The 21,030-nt window shown below is 39.9% G+C and overlaps 1 protein-coding gene across 4 annotated transcripts in view; it reads right to left on the bottom strand.

Annotated features, from left to right (window-relative positions):
- The window catches only part of LOC100370432 (acetyl-CoA carboxylase-like), a 111,417-nt gene that overhangs the window by 18,652 nt on the left and 71,735 nt on the right, over positions 1 to 21,030 (bottom strand). For all 4 annotated transcript variants that reach the window (XM_085506621.1, XM_085506618.1, XM_085506620.1 and 1 more), the window contains 11 exons: positions 14,808 to 14,963; positions 14,211 to 14,276; positions 7,153 to 7,359; positions 6,664 to 6,801; positions 6,200 to 6,320; positions 5,557 to 5,654; positions 4,763 to 4,873; positions 2,349 to 2,492; positions 1,176 to 1,296; positions 695 to 788; positions 149 to 381 (listed from right to left, as the gene is read on the bottom strand). In XM_085506621.1, the coding sequence (XP_085362747.1) occupies positions 149 to 381; positions 695 to 788; positions 1,176 to 1,296; positions 2,349 to 2,492; positions 4,763 to 4,873; positions 5,557 to 5,654; positions 6,200 to 6,320; positions 6,664 to 6,801; positions 7,153 to 7,359; positions 14,211 to 14,276; positions 14,808 to 14,963 (1,489 nt within the window). The remainder of the gene's footprint in view (positions 1 to 148; positions 382 to 694; positions 789 to 1,175; positions 1,297 to 2,348; positions 2,493 to 4,762; positions 4,874 to 5,556; positions 5,655 to 6,199; positions 6,321 to 6,663; positions 6,802 to 7,152; positions 7,360 to 14,210; positions 14,277 to 14,807; positions 14,964 to 21,030) is intronic.

The raw sequence follows: 21,030 nt of genomic DNA, 5'->3' as shown, positions 1-21,030 counted from the left end.
ATATAGATCAACACAAGTTGTTTATATTCAGAGAAACCATTCACGATATACAACCCATACTTCAATACTTGTTCAAGTGTGAAGGGAACTACTTTTATAGAGTGGTGAACATTGACAACAAGCGTGATAAGGCAAATAACCTTATTACCTTTCATTCCGCCTGAGAATCCTCTCCAGTTAGCAAATACCATCAGTGGCAAACCTTCTCGGTTGAAATCTTTGATGGCTTGTGCAGTTTTATATGCAGAGTCTGGAAACCATACTTGACCAGCTTGTGATATCAATTTAGCCTCAGAATCAGGGTTACCAGGGTCAGCAGGAATCTCTACATCAACAGTTCTGGTTTCCACAGCGATCACACCAAGAGGAATACCCCCTAACCTGATAAATAAAGCAAAGTTGAAGATGACAACAACAGACAGAGGAACTTGACATCAAAGCTCACATCATATAGCAAATAGTGAGAAATATCAGAAATAATAATGTACATCACTTTCCATATTTGGGCATTCAGTGGCATTGAAATCATTTATTCACTTTAATGATAAAGTTAATCTACTGTATTGTTTTTCAATTGTACTTCGCAACCACTATGGCATTGTGGGTAATGGCAGCATTGTAGTTATTGTGTTGAATTCAAATAAAAAGAACAGTATGTTTAGTCGTACAAATAGTGAATGCTGTTTGTACTTACTTTGCTCTGCCACACACTACAGTCTGTGCCCAAGGCTTCATGATTTCCATAAAAGAATCTTTGTCAAAGAATCCACTTATCCACTCAGCTTGATCTGAATTCAGAACATGTATAATTGTTTAAAAAAAAAACAGTTTTAAATTCTTGGCATATATGTAATTTGAACATTCGTGAGTCACACTGGTTATCATTTTAGACAATGACTATTTTGCCAATATTATTATGACGTGGTTCCCATGGAAATGATATTCCGTAACGTAAAATGTTATTTTGAGATACTAAGGTCAAATTTTTTCAAATAATAACCTGTTTTTCATACACAGTTTATTCTGTATTTTGCAGACTATCATACGGTTTGGTAATTTCATTTTTGTCTTTTTATATTTCCATGGTGAAGTCATATGGTATTCTTGAAAACAATGGCTTTTTTGTAATTAATCATTTTGATTGATTGTGTTTAATTATTTGTTTGTCTTTTTACCAGAATCAACTCTTCCATTCAACATATGTCTTGGATCATAAGGGTCTTTACTTGGGAAGAAATCAATATCTCTATCAATCAGATCAACAGATGGTGTGATTGGGATTTGTTCATTTCGAGCCTGAAAACAAAAAAATACAGTCAGTCACAGAATGTTTCAGTGATATATGTAAGCATCACAGAAATCAAGTCTCATTTTTCAGTCTTCAGTCGCGTAAAACCTCATAAACTTAATATTTAAAATATTGTTTTCAGAAATGACTCGTCGGTGACAGAAAGAAGGGTGACATTCAAATTATAGCTCATATGCTTTAGTTGAAACCAAAGTATTTGGCGAATAAACTTCTGAGACTTGTTGTAAAACAGCATCCAAAGTAATATCGGAATACCAGATGATTGGAAAAAGTAATTTATTTTAATTTGAGGTTAATGCTCAGACAGTACACGGTCGCATTACCCTTTGCTGCGCATCGGTCGATACTCCCACTGGACTGTCTTTGTGCATACTTTGAGGTATCCTCGTAATAACCTTATTATTATACATCTTTTTTTTTCAAGGATACATCATGGGAATGCCGAAATCCAAAAAAAGTTTAGAACAGAATCAGCGAACTTCTTTGTGTGAAGTTCGGTCAAACCCTGGCAGCAGCCATGTCTGTTTTTATTATTAGAGGACGCTTACACGCGTATTCATTCTATATTTGGAATTCGCATTTCTTTATATGGTAGGGTGAAAATAACCCGTAAAATACAACAAAATTACGGCACACTGTAACTTATGGCGTTACGATGATAGATGTATAATAATAATATTTATATTGAATGATACTATGCACAATACAATTGATATAATGTTTCAATACATTGCCCTCAAAAGAAAACTTTTACTGAGCTCTCAGTGAGTGAATGTAAATGATCAACACAAATCACACCATGCCATGTATTCTTTGCCATATAAACTACTGTAAAAAAAGAAATGTTCACTGGACTTAGTTTGAATGGATTTAAATTCACTCGATTGTGGAGGAAACAATACATTATATACATGATTTACTAGGTTTTTATTTAGTTATTATCAAAATAAATAAATATTAAACCCAGCTAAGTGCATTATTCCATTCTTTAATACTTTCATCTAAAGATTATCAACAAAATAAAGACAATGTTTGTTACCTTAGGAATATACGACAGCCACTTGAGTATCGTAAGAACACCTTCAAAGTCATCTTGTGATGTAGCATGACTTACGCCATTGTTATGCATAATTTGAATACCTCCTAGCTGATTATTTGATGTGTACACTTGACGACCAAGAACCTATTATAAAAAAGAAATTTTGATAAAACCATGTGCTAGATGACCTTTGACCTAAGTTGTACTTTATACCATTTTATTATAGCATGAAATCTTGAAATTAAAAAAATAATTCCATTATAAAAGTTGATGTTGCAATAAAATAGAAACAATGCAGGGGACAAGACAATGAAGACCACTAAATACTGCACACCTTATATTGTGCATACTTGTCATGAATGTTACAGTAATAACAGAGTGTCGGTGATCTACAATTCACTGCAAGATATTGTGTAATACGCGAGAGGCACAGATTGAATGTCTGCCAATTTTTCAAGAAGGATGTATTGGTGAGCTATTCTTACTTTATCACAACACTGAAAATCATCAAATGTGTAAATCACATTATTAAAGGGGAACCTTCCAAGCCAAAGGGTTGCACCAAAGAATCATGGGACACTATTGTTTATGTTGTTTACAATGTTAATCTGTTTTGTTATCCATGGTAATTTTAATCCATAAAGTAAATTTGTTGTGGAAGTGTCCCTTTAAGCCTGGAAATACCCAAAATGCTTTCGTCTGTAGAATCTCATGTTATGTTTTAATGCCAATGCAATGATCTTTGTTTGTTCATATGTTTCATTTCACACATAACACAGGATCTGGCAGTGCACAGAAAATGATCTATTAAGAAATGCACATAAGGCCACACCAACTTAATTTTATGGATGACATCCGCACGCGCATTAGTTTTCGCCTGTTCTCAAAAAAAAAAAAAAATCTCCCATGACGAGTCTCCACAGATCGGTTTTCTGTCCCGAACTTGCCGACTCATATTGTCACAAAGCGGCGGCTTGTCGTAAAACTCGTTTTGGACTACCTCAAAGCGTGCCAATTTTGTCGTAAATGATTCCAACATGGCAATCATGCCACCAAAATACGTGAGCATAAAAGTACAGAAGAAAAACAGAGGGATTGTTGTAGACTGGTACGCAATTGACGTCGGCCAGGGAGATGTGACGTTTACATAACTATACGAAAGATCGGTAGCGGCAAGCGAGTTTCACCCAGACAACTTTAAGGACATATTGTCCAGAGTGGCTGTCCCGCGTTTCTTCTGCAACGATGAGAGAAATGGGAGAGAAGTGGAGGTGTAGGTGGCCTAAAAGTTGGTCAGGTGACAAGTCAGTTCGGTTGCTTTGTTCGCATTGAAGTCGACAAAACTGCAACGAAAGCAGTTCGCTTTCGAGATGAAGAAAATGTTCTTATTTTTTTTTCATTTTCTGATTCGAATAATTTGCTTGCACTCACAGTGCAATGTTTTGTTAGTTATTGTCATAAAGTAGGGATATGTACATTAGGCCTTGACTTGAACTGAAAATGGTGTTCATGCTGTACCATTAATGCAGTGTTTCTGACTGAAGGTACTACATCATGACTACATGTACTAGAGCTTGTCTGAAATGGTTATACCTTTGACAGTAATACAGTACGAGATGTGTACATCAACATGTGCCTCCTACAAATAAAGACTTCTTGTTGTTTTTTTTTGATACACTCTGTTCTTTGGTTCAATTTGTAATACCAGCCCCGTAGTCCTGTGGTTTTAGCAGGATTTTTTTTTTTTTGGCAGGATTTTTTTTTTCGCCCTCTCGCATTAGTTTTGGGGTCTCCAGAGGATGTCATCCATACAATTAAATCAGTGTGGCCTAAGTACAAATGTACTTATAACTAGGAATTAAAAGAGAAGGCAAGTATAATGGTGTGAATTTGACCTAATAAAATTGAAGTGATATTTCTATTCAAACTAACATTTTGAAACTTTTTTTATAACAATTTTTGAGATTCAGATCAATAAGAGTATATGAAATTTTCAGTCCATGTCACTGCACTACCACTGAAGTGAAATGTTGCATATAATCTCAAAATTTGAAAATATATGTAATTCTCTTCATATTTATAGCATGATGTAGAAAATAGTGTAGATATAATAAATGCACCAGTGACACATGAAGATTTGTCTCAGACACTAGTTGTGCTAATTCATTTGCATAACTGAAAATCAGAAAGTCAAATATTCTTATATATTAGTGATCTATAGTTATAGAATTATAGAATTTGTAATTTGATAAAATTAAATTCATATAATATAGACAAAATAAGAATGAGAAGGAAGGAAATCAGGTGTCACAACATGTTTGTCTATGTCTCAAGTCACCTATAGAATTTAATTTTTTTCTTAAGACAGATCTTTGCAGCAGCCAAGATACAGACCCATGTTGACTCAAACTTACTTTATTGAGAGCTGAAGCACCTGTCAGTATTATTGATGAATTCTCTACTTGTACTATACGCTGACTCAAACGTACTAGATATGAACCAATTCCAACTGCACGACATGTGACCTAGTAAAAAGAAATTATGTTGTAATATTCACTTAATATGGTATACAGAGATGACATAAATCACATTATTAGTTGGATGTGATTAGTATCAGTGCTGGTTTATATACAAAACTCAATGGTGTTCAATATTCTCATCTGTCAGTCACAGCTATAAGTATAAGCACTACCCCCATAGTACCGGTATTGGTCAAAACACAGAATTGGTCAAAACACAGAATAGCATGTACAAAGGCACTACCCCCATAGTACCGGTATTGGTCAAAACACAGAGGTTCATAATTCAAAGCTAGTACTGTTACTCAAAGTTTTGTCTTCAAATAGTCGATCACAGAAAACAACTTGCAACATTTCAGAAAATTCCTGTCAAAAATATTAGCTATTCCTCTTTTAGTGTGGTATTATATAAAAAACACCCAAAATTTACACCACACAGAAAACAACATTATCTGAAAATTTAATGAATTTACATTATTTTTTCAAGGTAATTTGAAGTGGTGTATTTTTATGGTATTTGTTTATTGTCATTAAGAATGATTTTCCCACAATTCGTTGTAATTTTATGAGAATTATTAAAAAACAGCTTTTCTTGTTCAGTACCTCACATGCTGTAGGAAATAACACCATTTGGACATGCATTCAACTTTAATGTATTTTATGTCTTAGTATCACTACCAGTCACTTACCAAGCTAATAGTAACAATTTCATCATATGCAAGCGATGATTCACCAGCAATCATTCCACTACCACGTAAATTCTCTACTCCAAGGCCATCTTCTTTACCTGCAATTACAACAAAATTAAAACTGAAAACTAGAGCATCTATGTAACAAGTTTCATCAAAATCCAATGAATGGCTCTTTAGATATCAGTGGAACAGTCATGGAACAGCTAAAAATTAGCTAATTAACATGCAAATTAGGTAATTAATATGCATGGTTTCAACCAAAACCTAATCAATTCTGCGCATTAGCCCAGAGCATCTATGCACCAAGTTTCATTAAAAATCAACAAACGGTCATTGAGATAGCAGTGGAACGGACAGACACACACACACACACACACACACACACACACACACACACACACACACACACACACACCGTACATACAGACAAGTTAACTGCAAAGACTCCCATTGTGTGCTTCGTACACGTGAGTAAAAAATTCAAATAAAACCAATAAACTTTAATTAACAGTGGATGTAACATAAATCTACAACTGAAGCATCCACTGTGGTATTCAATCAGTTGTTGAACATGTGTGATGCGACCACAGCAGTCTTATTTGTTTTAACCATTTAGACTTTATATATATTATAGACTTACCGATAACATCAGTTATTTTATATCTGGATTCTCCTTCATCTTCTATTAAAACAGCTCTCAATGAATTAGATGCACTCAACTTCTTGAAGTCTGCAGGAGTCAGGTAGATATATTTAAAACCCTACAAGTGAAAGAATGACATATAAACTGGTCACATGACATATACACTGGTCACATGACATATATTACAATACAAGTACAATCAACAGTTATGATGGAAATCAATGTTTGTAACTTTCATCAAAATTGTTCAGTATATCAGTGACTATTTTTGTATTAGTTAGAATTAGAAATGTTCACATTTCTAACAATTATTTACATAAATCAAATTAAGTATTTCTTAGTACATGTACTTTGATTTCACACAACAATTACAAATTGTATGGATGACAAAGGACACAGGATCATGCAGCAGGACTAAGTCCAACTGAAGTGGGATCTCTAATCAATGTCTGTTTGTCTACCTTTTCTGGCTGTTTAGAGTCCTCCCATGCAATCTTGTACAGATGTTTGACTTCTTCTGCAAGACCTATCCGAGCACCACTATTAGCAGAAATGTAAATACGGGGTATACCAAGCTGTCTGGCCATCTCAGATGCACTCTGTAATTAAAGAACACATTTGTTTTCTTATTATGATTGTTCACAATATAGTTACAATACACTTTTTATAGTAATAATGCACATTTAACAAACATTTTATAGAAAAGATGCATCTTTATCAAATAAAATAATACAAAATTGATGGCAATATCCTGTTTTTTTTTAACTTAAAATGATTTAACCAAATGTTGCAAAGCATTTCATAGTAACCTGTCGAAAGCATTCACAGACAGCAAACATGAATGGGAAAAACAAATTTAAAATCACCTTTAACATCATTTATAGTAATGATGCACCTTTAACATATATTTTAATTTTAATGATGCATTTTTTAAAGCTTGTCACAAATACCTTAAATAAGAGATCTTCTTCAGGACCAAACGAGCCAATCAGAAAGGTGATATCATTTGCTATGACAATTAAATCTCTACCCTCTACATATTCTGGCGTCTTTATTGTCATCTTCCAAGCTACCATACCAGTTTGGTTCTCACCATGGTTACGATTTATAGTCACTAAATCACCATGACTATCCAGTATCAACTCAGCACAACTCACCTTTCAAGGAAATCAATAAATTTAATAACTTTAAATACTGGACTGAAAGGCAGAAAAAAACAGAAATTTTGAAAAGAGCCGATTTCACTGTGGAATATGTTCAACTGGTAGCCACTGGTGATGACCCAGAAACTGACACTTAATCGAATCAAAGTAAGTATAACAGTTAGTAGTAATTGTGCATTTTTACCTAAAGACGAACAAACCACGGAACGTCTCGGGTACACAGTTTTTTTGCACCTGAGAATTTTTTCTAGTTTCACACATAGTTACATGTATGTTATGTAGAGGCCAGTCAAAGATGTGTTAGGTGAAAGAGAGCCAGACAGTTGAACATGATTCATGAAATCTACTTAGAGCAAAAAACTGCATGTAGACTAGCACAAATTGTGGATTGGTAAACTATCAACTAACACTGGTACATCCTAATTGTGAAATATTAAAACACATAACAAATAATAGAAATATTAATTAATACATTTAACATTTTCACCACTAGACTTTCTGGTCCAATTTTTTCTGCACTTTCCTCTTATACTCTTTAATATTTCTAAAAATGAACCCTAATTTTGGAGCTAACTTTTAAAACTAGCGCCGAAGGCGCATATTAGTTTTTATGTTTATATAAGAGATTGCATACTTACCTTTGGTTAATGAAATTTTAATTTCATAAACAAATGGGATAATTGCCAATTATCATATAATACTGGTTAAATAAAATCGAAATAACAGTGGATAGCTCCCGTAGGGGGCGTCCTTCCCCTGTCATCTGATTTGCATACTTCCAGATCTTTTTGACCACGATATTGATTCGTAGCTATTTATCTGGGGTGGTTTTGGGTGGGAAGGTAAGTATGCAATCTCTTATATAAACATAAAAACTAATATGCGCCTTCGGCGCTAGTTTTAAAAGTTTATTACAGAGTATTGCATACTAACCCCTTTGGTTAATGAAATTTTAATTTCATAAACAAATGGGACAGATTACCAGAGAATATCTCTTGGCAGATAAATACTACCCCACCTGATTATGGAATTGAAAAAAATTCCATCCCCCCAACTGTATAACTCCCGCTAACTGAATAATTCTTGCAGTTGCGGAAAGTTGCATGCCCTATTGTTTCGTTACAACTTGGCCTGTCACTAGGTAGCCTAACGAGTGTAGGCCCTGTGACTCGGCCGCTAGGTCTTTCAGGTAATAAGAGAGAAAAGTGTTGCTAGTTTTCCAGGACCCGGCTGCTAGCACCTGGGCTAAAGAAGCTCCGCTAGCAAATGCCAGTGTATTACCTATGCCTCTTAAGTCATGCATCTTGGCAGTGACTTTGCCTGCCTCTGTGCTCAAATACTTATCACTATAAGCGTGGTAAACCGTCTCTTTTACCCATCTCGCTAACGTGAATTTCGACGCCGCTGAGCTTTGTTTACCTTTTTGGTAACAAACGAACATCGACCTTTGACCCCTTCTGACCCCGGAAGTACGTTTCTTATAATAAGCTAGCGCACGTACCGGACAAAGAATTCTGTCTTGTTTTTCATTGGAAATATTGCTCAGTGCCGGGATAACGATCGGAGTCGCCGTCTCGTGCAGTTTCTGATTTTTTTCCTCTGAATTTTACTGATGTCATTAAAATCGCTTTATCGGGATAAAACACCGTAAAATTGTCTTCAAATGACAGAGCGTGTATTTCGCTAACTCGCCTCCCTGAAGCGAGTGCTAGTAGAAAAACAGTCTTTTTCGTCCAGTCCTGTAGTGACGCCAATTCCTTCGGTTCGTATGGGAATTGTCGTAGCGCTTCAAGGACTACTGACAAGCTCCATGCAGGTGCTTTGTACCTCTCAATGAGGCCCGCCTGTGTAATAAAGCCCTTGAACAGATCGGAGATTGTCGGGTCATCCGAAATGTTTTTGTCTAGGCTTAGTTTGAGTACAGAGTTGATCGCCGATTTATAGTTTTCTACTGTCCCCGGTTTCAACTTTTTTTCGTTGATCAAATAAGAAAAAAACTTCGCTACTTGGGGCAAAGAGGGATAGAGTGGATGTATATCCCCTGCAAGACACCAATTACGAAATTTTTCCCAGTGGTATTGATACAATCCATTTGAGGAATCCCTAAGCCCGGCCGTCGTTGTTTGCGACACTTGGCTTGAAAACCCTTGCGCAATTCTAAATTGCTGGATAGTTTCCACACGTGAAGTTGGTACAGCTCCGGGTTGGTTGGTGTATAACCGCCGGGTTGTGTCAACGTGATTTCTTGTGGCAGGCTTCTCGGATGGTCCGTTAGCAGAGACAGCAGTAACGGAAACCAAGTCTGAGACGGCCAGTTCGGTGCCACTAGAATCATGTGCGAGTTCTCCGATTGTTCCAGTTTTTGTAACGTTCGGTGGATCAATGGAAATGGTGGGAATGCGTAACTGAACATTCCGCCCCACTCCATCTGAAGTGCGTCCCACGTCAGTGACTGTTTGTCCGGATAACGCGTCACAAAAACGGGACGTTTTTTGTTTTCCGGTGTTGCAAACAGATCTACCTGGGGTTCCCCCCACATGTCGAACACTAGGTTTACTGCCGTCTGTGACAGCTCCCATTCTGTGTCGTCGTAGGGTTTCCCCCGGGATAGCGAGTCCGCTACACCGTTTTGGACTCTCGGTATATGTTTGCACATCAGCTCGACTTTGTTTTGTGCACACCACTTTAGCACTGCTACAGCATGGTCGTTTAACGACTGTGATTTCGTTCCCCCTTCCTTGTTGAGGTAAGCTACTACAGTCTGATTGTCGGATCTTATTAACACGGCCCGGTTTTTTACCGCTTTTTTGAAGGATTGCAGGGAGAACTGCACCGCTAGCATTTCCAGTCGGTTTATGTGAAATTTCCTTTGTTTTTCGTTCCACTGACCGTGTGCAATCCCGTCCATGCAGTGCCCTCCCCAGCCCGTCATGGATGCGTCCGTCACCAACGTTACTGTCGGTTTCGCCTTGTCCATGGGAATCCCCGCCGTGAGGTTCTTGAGGTTGCCCCACCACGGAAGTGATTCCAGAAAGGCCGGTGTGAACAGTACCGGTTTTTCGTATTTTATCCCGTCCTTTGATAGTCGCACTAGGCGTTGGATCGGTCTGGACTGTAGCGCCGCTCTCGGTACTAAGCCCCTCATCGAAGTTAACATCCCCACTAGTCGCATTACCTGGCGTAGTGTGGCTTGTTTTTGTTTTAGAAATGATTGTATCATTTTTTGTACATTGTCGATTCTGTGCTGGGCTGGTCGGATCATGCCTTTCTCCGCATCCAGTTCCATGCCCAGAAAGACTATTTTCTGCGTCGGTATTAATTCTGATTTTTCCATATTTATCAGAAAACCTAGCTTTAACAGTAGACTGACAGTCCGCTCGGTTGATTGACAAATCAGGTTCCGATTTTGACTTTTTATCAGCCAGTCGTCTAAGTAGGGGTTGACGTCTGCTGCGTTCTTGTGCAGTAACGCCACCACTGTGCGTAGAACTTTTGTAAACAGAAGTGGGGCTGACGTCAGGCCGAAAGGTAGGACGGTGTACTGATACGTTACACCGTTCACCACGAATCGTAACAAGCGCCTGCTTTCTGTGTGTATTGGTATGTGCAGGTAAGCGTCGGTCAAGTCGAGGGACGTCATCCAGTCCCCTTTTTGAATTGACGCTCTCACTAGTGCCGGAGTTAACATTTTGAACGTTTCTTTCTTCACAAATTTGTTCAACTCCTTTAAATCCAGCACCAGCCTGTACCCACCGTTGGATTTCTTGACGGGAAATAACCTCGAGATGAAAGAATTTTTCGGGTTTTGTACCCGCTGAATTACCTTTTTTTCGAGTAGTATTTCCACGCTTTCTTTCAGTATTGTTGACTGAGTAGAGCCCGGTTTCCCCGAAATACATGTTCTTTTTTTGCATTTCGGTTCTTTTATCAACGGTATTCGATACCCGTGTGTTATTATCGATATCACATACGGATCGTTTATAGTTTCTTTCCACCGGGGAATACATTTCTGCAGACGCAGTGCCACCGGCGTCGAGGGACTCACCAACCCTCGGTCGCTTGTGGCGGTATACATTGACATCGCCGATTTCTCCATTTCCCCCTGGAGTGAATGCGGCGTTATATCCCCGTTTAACGTCCTTCCCCCCCTTTTTTTCCAACCTGGAGGGGAGTAGGGACTCTGCCTTACGGGTTTCTGTTTTTTTCACCGGTCGATGCGTCATTCTCCCTAGGTCCACGCATTCGGCCGGTTGTTTGTTTATACGATCGCCCACCGACCTGAGGTGCGGCCGACCGTGTTTTTGTTGTGCACGATTGAGTTCCCGCCATCCTGGGCACTGAACAAAATCGCTTAATGCACGATGTTTTGCACGACTTGGTTCCCGCCGACCTGGGCACTGAACCGAATCGTTTAATGCAAGTGGTATATGTGTAAGGGGATCTGTGGTTTGATTTGTTTGACAAAAATACTCGGAGACTTGAGTAATATTTGACATGTTTAATCGCACCTTGTTTTGATACATTACCATATTTGCTGACGTATAGTCAGGAAGACTTTTTAGTGTTACCAGTCTGTTTCGAGAATTGTTTATTCTGTCGCTGCTGGTTTTCACTTTTTCCTTTTGCCTGATTCGGGTTTGCCTTTGCGTTTCCCTTGGGCTGACCCGTAGTAGCTTGGTTAACTGGCTTCGCCTTGGTCGCGATGCTCTGTTTGTTATTAGCGGCTTGCTTGGCTTTAAAGGCGCCTTCGATCATCACACGGTTAACTTTTGCCGCTGCTTTCTCATTCAACTTAGAATTCACAGCGCTGAGTTTTCCGTCGAATAATTTTGGTCCCTCTGAAATCGATCGTCGCCAATTCGTTCTTGATTTCAGCGTTGGCGGCTGTCTTTAGCATAGCGGACCAAACTGCTGCACGGCGAGAGTGTTGAATAGTCGCTCGTAACTGGAGGTGACTCTGTATTATGTCAGCGTCGACGACGTTAGTCGCGACCAACAGCGGCTCTAATGTGCTAAACAGTTCATCCTTGGTGATGTTGCCTGTTTTGAATTTCGCTAACTGAATTTGTGTAGTAGTAGTGAAAAATTCTCTATGGCTTAATGCAAGAGAAGTGTCCCAAACGTTGTTTTCCAATCTACATAGCGTTGACTGGGACAGGCAATACGGGATGTAAACTTGTGGTTTGCCGAGTGGATGTTTCGTTATACTTCCTTCGGCGACCATTTCCCGGACGCATGGCTCCAGTTCTGGTGGTTGTACGCCGAGAGGTCGTTCGTGCAGGCTGGCGTCGGTACCGACCGGTGTTTTCCACTCATCAGCGGGCGGTATGACTTTTTGGTAGCGTCTGCTCCAATCGTCCCGGTTAGTCCCCAAGAAGTCGTCCTTGGTGGCTGTAGCGGTTTTCTCGGTAACTTCACGATCCCATTTGCCTCCTCCGATCACGCGTTGTGTTATAGCAGCGCCCTGTGTCAGTCGGGGAGACCATGGTAGCATTGCTGAAGTCGTAAAAGTGTCCTTTTTCGGCAGTGTAGACAAACCGATCAAGAAACGTGGGGCGTCCGCCATCGGTGGAATCGGTAGAGGTAAGATTTTCTTGACCATAACCGCACCTTTCGTGATAGCATCGGAGCGGATTTTGAATTCGGGGTCCTCCTTGTCGGTACCACTCGCTGTTGTGGTTTTCGACGAGCCGGCCTCCCCCGCGTTGCTTGTAGCATCTTCAGTAGAAAAAATCACGCCTGCCTCAGCCAGTGCGTCTTCAACATTTTCTCGCACCACTGTTGTGTAAGATTTTTTCTTTTCCGCCTGGAGAGCGCTGACACTCCATGCTTTTGGTGGTACCTCTTCGTCTACTGGGTTTTCCAAAACTTTAATTTTTCTGGTCAGTAGATCCACCTTGTTCTGTAAATGAGCTATAACACTTTGCTCATTGTCAGTCTCCTTTGGATGTTTTTGGCTGGGTTCGTCTGCCAATAGTTCGTCCTCAGCGTTGGTAGGTACCGATGAAACCGAAGACTCCTCCAAATGACGTTTTTTGGATTTCTTCTTTCCTGATTTTCCCGTTGACTTGCGTAGGCGGGAATCCCAGTTCCAAGTTTCTATCGGCCAGGCGAGGCAAACACCGCAGTTGATGTGCCCATTACATTTTCTGCCACATGGAATGCAAATACGGTGATCATCGTAAGTGAGCATCGATATATGGCACTCTTCACACTTTCGTCCGAAAGTGTTTGAATCCGAAGTGCTGGGATGAACGGTGTTCAACTCTCCGGTATCCATATTTTCCGCCATCTTGAAACTGAAGGCGGGCTTTTGAGTTTCGTTACTAAAACTACAATTTTTTACTTAAGGTGACTAAGTACGAAGTTCTTGATGTCCACAAGAGCTTCCTGACACACTAATAGTTCGGTGGCTGTGTTGATGGGTGGTAACAATGTATTTCCACCGCAAAAACAATGATATTTTGGCAAGCCCAAATTTCAACCGTGAATCAATCTCGTGGTTAAAAATGGAAGTATGCAAATCAGATGACAGGGGAAGGACGCCCCCTACGGGAGCTATCCACTGTTATTTCGATTTTATTTAACCAGTATTATATGATAATTGGCAATTATCCCATTTGTTTATGAAATTAAAATTTCATTAACCAAAGGGGTTAGTATGCAATACTCTGTAATAAACTTTCAAAATTTGTGGTTTTTACTCAAAAAATTATTTTTTAATAATGAGTATGAAACTGAATACACAGTAATATATAAATACATACAGACAGACAGACAGACATACATACAGACAGACAGACAGACAGACATACACATGACACCATCTCAATTAAATGTCTCACCAAGTCACTAGGCATTGTATCTTTTTTGTGTTCAGTGTTGTACTCCAACCAGATGTTATTTACTGCCTGTAATCAATAGAATTAAATTTTTATTATTATTAAATCAATATTAAAGCAATAATTTTAAAATTGAATAAACCTCAGGTGAGGTAAACCAACAATGACTTCTGCTAACCTCATACCATCCACGAATGGTGAATTACTTATAGATTAGGCTACAATTAGAAAAACATAGTGTTCCATATGAAGTGTATGATAAAATCAGTTGTAATTTCTGTAGCACCAATGTCTTAACACATTTTTTCTTTAAATAAAGCAAACTACAGAATGTTTCAGATTTACTGGGGCAACTAATTAAACAACTAATTTTAATAGTTTTAATCATTTTTATACAATTTTGTCTATATATACTCTTCAAATTTAATTAGTGAGAACAAATTCATATGATTTGTTCCATTGTGTTAACACCATCCTTAATACAGTGAATCCTAGGCAGGTTGGCTGCATAGTTATAAACTGGCACTATCAAGTCTGAAGTGCTGACAACCAATTTGTGAGTTAGTTTGCTAACTTAATACTTTTGCTGTAATGTGGTACCTGTCTGAACATCTCAGGGAAATCATACACATAGGTTGTGCCATTCTTCTGTGCTTGGAACCGTTTTGCCTGGAGATGGTCCTTAGTCATGTATGGTGTACTAACTAGTAGTCCATGTAAAGGTCCTTGCTTCACACCATATGCTTCAAACATAATCTAGAAATAGAAACAGTAGCATGATAAACACTATTTACAGAGAGCAAGATTAACAGCTTTTTTCTCATTCATTTCAGCTATTCATGAAGGATTTCTGCAAGCAGTGTAATAAATAATTAGTATGCATGGATTGATTGCAATGGTACATACCTGTCCACTATTAGGGTCTGTCACCTCCTTATACAGACTGATATCCAGATAGTATCCAGACTCATTGGTGAGGAACACACAGATTTCAATGGTACATACCTGTCTACTATTAGGGTCTGTCACCTCCTTATACAGACTGATATCCAGATAGTATCCAGACTCATTGGTGAGGAACACACAGATTGCAATGGTACATACGTGTCCACTATTAGGGTCTGTCACCTCCCTATACAGACTGATATCCAGATAGTATCCAGACTCATTGGTGAGGAACACACAGATTGCAATGGTACATACCTGTCCACTATTAGGGTCTGTCACCTCCTTATACAGACTGATATCCAGATAGTATCCAGACTCATTGGTGAGAAACACACAGATTGCAATGGTACATACGTGTCCACTATTAGGGTCTGTCACCTCCCTATACAGACTGATATCCAGATAGTATCCAGACTCATTGGTGAGGAACACACAGATTGCAATGGTACATACCTGTCCACTATTAGGGTCTGTCACCTCCTTATACAGACTGATATCCAGATAGTATCCAGACTCATTGGTGAGGAATACACAGATTGCAATGGTACATACCTGTCCACTATTAGGGTCTGTCACCTCCTTATACAGACTGATATCCAGATAGTATCCAGACTCATTGGTGAGGAACACACAGATTTCAATGGTACATACCTGTCTACTATTAGGGTCTGTCACCTCCTTATACAGACTGATATCCAGATAGTATCCAGACTCATTGGTGAGGAAAACACAGATTTCAATGGTACATACCTGTCCACTATTAGGGTCTGTCACCTCCTTATACAGACTGATATCCAGATAGTATCCAGACTCATTGGTGAGGAATACACAGATTGCAATGGTACATACCTGTCCACTATTAGGGTCTGTCACCTCCTTATACAGACTGATATCCAGATAGTATCCAGACTCATTGGTGAGGAAAACACAGATTGCAATGGTACATACCTGTCCACTATTAGGGTCTGTCACCTCCTTATACAGACTGATATCCAGATAGTATCCAGACTCATTGGTGAGGAATACACAGATTGCAATGGTACATACCTGTCCACTATTAGGGTCTGTCACCTCCTTATACAGACTGATATCCAGATAGTATCCAGACTCATTGGTGAGGAACACACAGATTGCAATGGTACATACCTGTCCACTACTAGGGTCTGTCACCTCCTTATACAGACTGATATCCAGATAGTATCCAGACTCGTTGGTGAGGAATACACAGATTGCAATGATACATACCTGTCCACTACTAGGGTCTGTCACCTCCTTATACAGACTGATATCCAGATAGTATCCAGACTCATTGGTGAGGAACACACAGATTTCAATGGTACATACCTGTCCACTATTAGGGTCTGTCACCTCCTTATACAGACTGATATCCAGATAGTATCCAGACTCATTGGTGAGGAATACACAGATTGCAATGGTACATACCTGTCCACTATTAGGGTCTGTCACCTCCCTATACAGACTGATATCCAGATAGTATCCAGACTCATTGGTGAGGAATACACAGATTGCAATGGTACATACCTGTCCACTACTAGGGTCTGTCACCTCCTTATACAGACTGATATCCAGATAGTATCCAGACTCATTGGTGAGGAACACACAGATTTCAATGGTACATACCTGTCCACTATTAGGGTCTGTCACCTCCTTATACAGACTGATATCCAGATAGTATCCAGACTCATTGGTGAGGAATACACAGATTGCAATGGTACATACCTGTCCACTATTAGGGTCTGTCACCTCCCTATACAGACTGATATCCAGATAGTATCCAGACTCATTGGTGAGGAATACACAGATTGCAATGGTACATACCTGTCCACTACTAGGGTCTGTCACCTCCTTATACAGACTGATATCCAGATAGTATCCAGACTCATTGGTGAGGAACACACAGATTGCATAGGTACATACCTGTCCACTACTAGGGTCTGTCACCTCCTTATACAGACTGATATCCAGATAGTATCCAGACTCATTGGTGAGGAATACACAGATTGCAATGGTACATACCTGTCCACTACTAGGGTCTGTCACCTCCTTATACAGACTGATATCCAGATAGTATCCAGACTCATTGGTGAGGAATACACAGATTGCATAGGTACATACCTGTCCACTACTAGGGTCTGTCACCTCCTTATACAGACTGATATCCAGATAGTATCCAGACTCATTGGTGAGGAACACACAGATTTCAATGGTACATACCTGTCCACTATTAGGGTCTGTCACCTCCTTATACAGACTGATATCCAGATAGTATCCAGACTCATTGGTGAGGAATACACAGATTGCAATGGTACATACCTGTCCACTACTAGGGTCTGTCACCTCCTTATACAGACTGATATCCAGATAGTATCCAGACTCATTGGTGAGGAATACACAGATTGCAATGGTACATACCTGTCCACTACTAGGGTCTGTCACCTCCTTATACAGACTGATATCCAGATAGTATCCAGACTCATTGGTGAGGAACACACAGATTTCAATGGTACATACCTGTCCACTATTAGGGTCTGTCACCTCCTTATACAGACTGATATCCAGATAGTATCCAGACTCATTGGTGAGGAATACACAGATTGCAATGGTACATACCTGTCCACTACTAGGGTCTGTCACCTCCTTATACAGACTGATATCCAGATAGTATCCAGACTCATTGGTGAGGAATACACAGATTGCATAGGTACATACCTGTCCACTATTAGGGTCTGTCACCTCCTTATACAGACTGATATCCAGATAGTATCCAGACTCATTGGTGAGGAATACACAGATTGCAATGGTACATACCTGTCCACTATTAGGGTCTGTCACCTCCTTATACAGACTGATATCCAGATAGTATCCAGACTCATTGGTGAGGAATACACAGATTGCAATGGTACATACCTGTCCACTACTAGGGTCTGTCACCTCCTTATACAGACTGATATCCAGATAGTATCCAGACTCATTGGTGAGGAATACACAGATTGCATAGGTACATACCTGTCCACTACTAGGGTCTGTCACCTCCTTATACAGACTGATATCCAGATAGTATCCAGACTCATTGGTGAGGAATACACAGATTGCAATGGTACATACCTGTCCACTATTAGGGTCTGTCACCTCCTTATACAGACTGATATCCAGATAGTATCCAGACTCATTGGTGAGGAATACACAGATTGCAATGGTACATACCTGTCCACTACTAGGGTCTGTCACCTCCTTATACAGACTGATATCCAGATAGTATCCAGACTCATTGGTGAGGAATACACAGATTGCAATGGTACATACCTGTCCACTATTAGGGTCTGTCACCTCCCTATACAGACTGATATCCAGATAGTATCCAGACTCATTGGTGAGGAATACACAGATTGCAATGGTACATACCTGTCCACTATTAGGGTCTGTCACCTCCCTATACAGACTGATATCCAGATAGTATCCAGACTCATTGGTGAGGAACACACAGATTGCAATGGTACATACCTGTCCACTATTAGGGTCTGTCACCTCCTTATACAGACTGATATCCAGATAGTATCCAGACTCATTGGTGAGGAATACACAGATTGCAATGGTACATACCTGTCCACTATTAGGGTCTGTCACCTCCTTATACAGACTGATATCCAGATAGTATCCAGACTCATTGGTGAGGAACACACAGATTTCAATGGTACATACCTGTCTACTATTAGGGTCTGTCACCTCCTTATACAGACTGATATCCAGATAGTATCCAGACTCATTGGTGAGGAAAACACAGATTTCAATGGTACATACCTGTCCACTATTAGGGTCTGTCACCTCCTTATACAGACTGATATCCAGATAGTATCCAGACTCATTGGTGAGGAATACACAGATTGCAATGGTACATACCTGTCCACTATTAGGGTCTGTCACCTCCTTATACAGACTGATATCCAGATAGTATCCAGACTCATTGGTGAGGAAAACACAGATTGCAATGGTACATACCTGTCCACTATTAGGGTCTGTCACCTCCTTATACAGACTGATATCCAGATAGTATCCAGACTCATTGGTGAGGAATACACAGATTGCAATGGTACATACCTGTCCACTATTAGGGTCTGTCACCTCCTTATACAGACTGATATCCAGATAGTATCCAGACTCATTGGTGAGGAACACACAGATTGCAATGGTACATACCTGTCCACTACTAGGGTCTGTCACCTCCTTATACAGACTGATATCCAGATAGTATCCAGACTCGTTGGTGAGGAATACACAGATTGCAATGATACATACCTGTCCACTACTAGGGTCTGTCACCTCCTTATACAGACTGATATCCAGATAGTATCCAGACTCATTGGTGAGGAACACACAGATTTCAATGGTACATACCTGTCCACTATTAGGGTCTGTCACCTCCTTATACAGACTGATATCCAGATAGTATCCAGACTCATTGGTGAGGAATACACAGATTGCAATGGTACATACCTGTCCACTATTAGGGTCTGTCACCTCCCTATACAGACTGATATCCAGATAGTATCCAGACTCATTGGTGAGGAATACACAGATTGCAATGGTACATACCTGTCCACTATTAGGGTCTGTCACCTCCTTATACAGACTGATATCCAGATAGTATCCAGACTCATTGGTGAGGAATACACAGATTGCAATGGTACATACCTGTCCACTATTAGGGTCTGTCACCTCCTTATACAGACTGATATCCAGATAGTATCCAGACTCATTGGTGAGGAACACACAGATTGCATAGGTACATACCTGTCCACTACTAGGGTCTGTCACCTCCTTATACAGACTGATATCCAGATAGTATCCAGACTCATTGGTGAGGAATACACAGATTGCAATGGTACATACCTGTCCACTACTAGGGTCTGTCACCTCCTTATACAGACTGATATCCAGATAGTATCCAGACTCATTGGTGAGGAATACACAGATTGCATAGGTACATACCTGTCCACTACTAGAGTCTGTCACCTCCTTATACAGACTGATATCCAGATAGTATCCAGACTCATTGGTGAGGAACACACAGATTTCAATGGTACATACCTGTCCACTATTAGGGTCTGTCACCTCCTTATACAGACTGATATCCAGATAGTATCCAGACTCATTGGTGAGGAATACACAGATTGCAATGGTACATACCTGTCCACTACTAGGGTCTGTCACCTCCTTATACAGACTGATATCCAGATAGTATCCAGACTCATTGGTGAGGAACACACAGATTTCAATGGTACATACCTGTCCACTATTAGGGTCTGTCACCTCCTTATACAGACTGATATCCAGATAGTATCCAGACTCATTGGTGAGGAATACACAGATTGCAATGGTACATACCTGTCCACTATTAGGGTCTGTCACCTCCCTATACAGACTGATATCCAGATAGTATCCAGACTCATTGGTGAGGAATACACAGATTGCAATGGTACATACCTGTCCACTACTAGGGTCTGTCACCTCCTTATACAGACTGATATCCAGATAGTATCCAGACTCATTGGTGAGGAACACACAGATTTCAATGGTACATACCTGTCCACTATTAGGGTCTGTCACCTCCTTATACAGACTGATATCCAGATAGTATCCAGACTCATTGGTGAGGAATACACAGATTGCAATGGTACATACCTGTCCACTATTAGGGTCTGTCACCTCCCTATACAGACTGATATCCAGATAGTATCCAGACTCATTGGTGAGGAATACACAGATTGCAATGGTACATACCTGTCCACTACTAGGGTCTGTCACCTCCTTATACAGACTGATATCCAGATAGTATCCAGACTCATTGGTGAGGAAC

The sequence above is a fragment of the Saccoglossus kowalevskii genome, chromosome 12 (genome assembly GCF_978046115.1).
Source record: "Saccoglossus kowalevskii chromosome 12, keSacKowa6.1, whole genome shotgun sequence".
In the NCBI taxonomy this organism is placed as follows: Eukaryota; Metazoa; Hemichordata; class Enteropneusta; family Harrimaniidae; genus Saccoglossus; species Saccoglossus kowalevskii.
The sequence above is the reverse complement of the archived record's forward strand: the minus strand, read 5'-3'. Positions and strand labels throughout refer to the sequence as shown.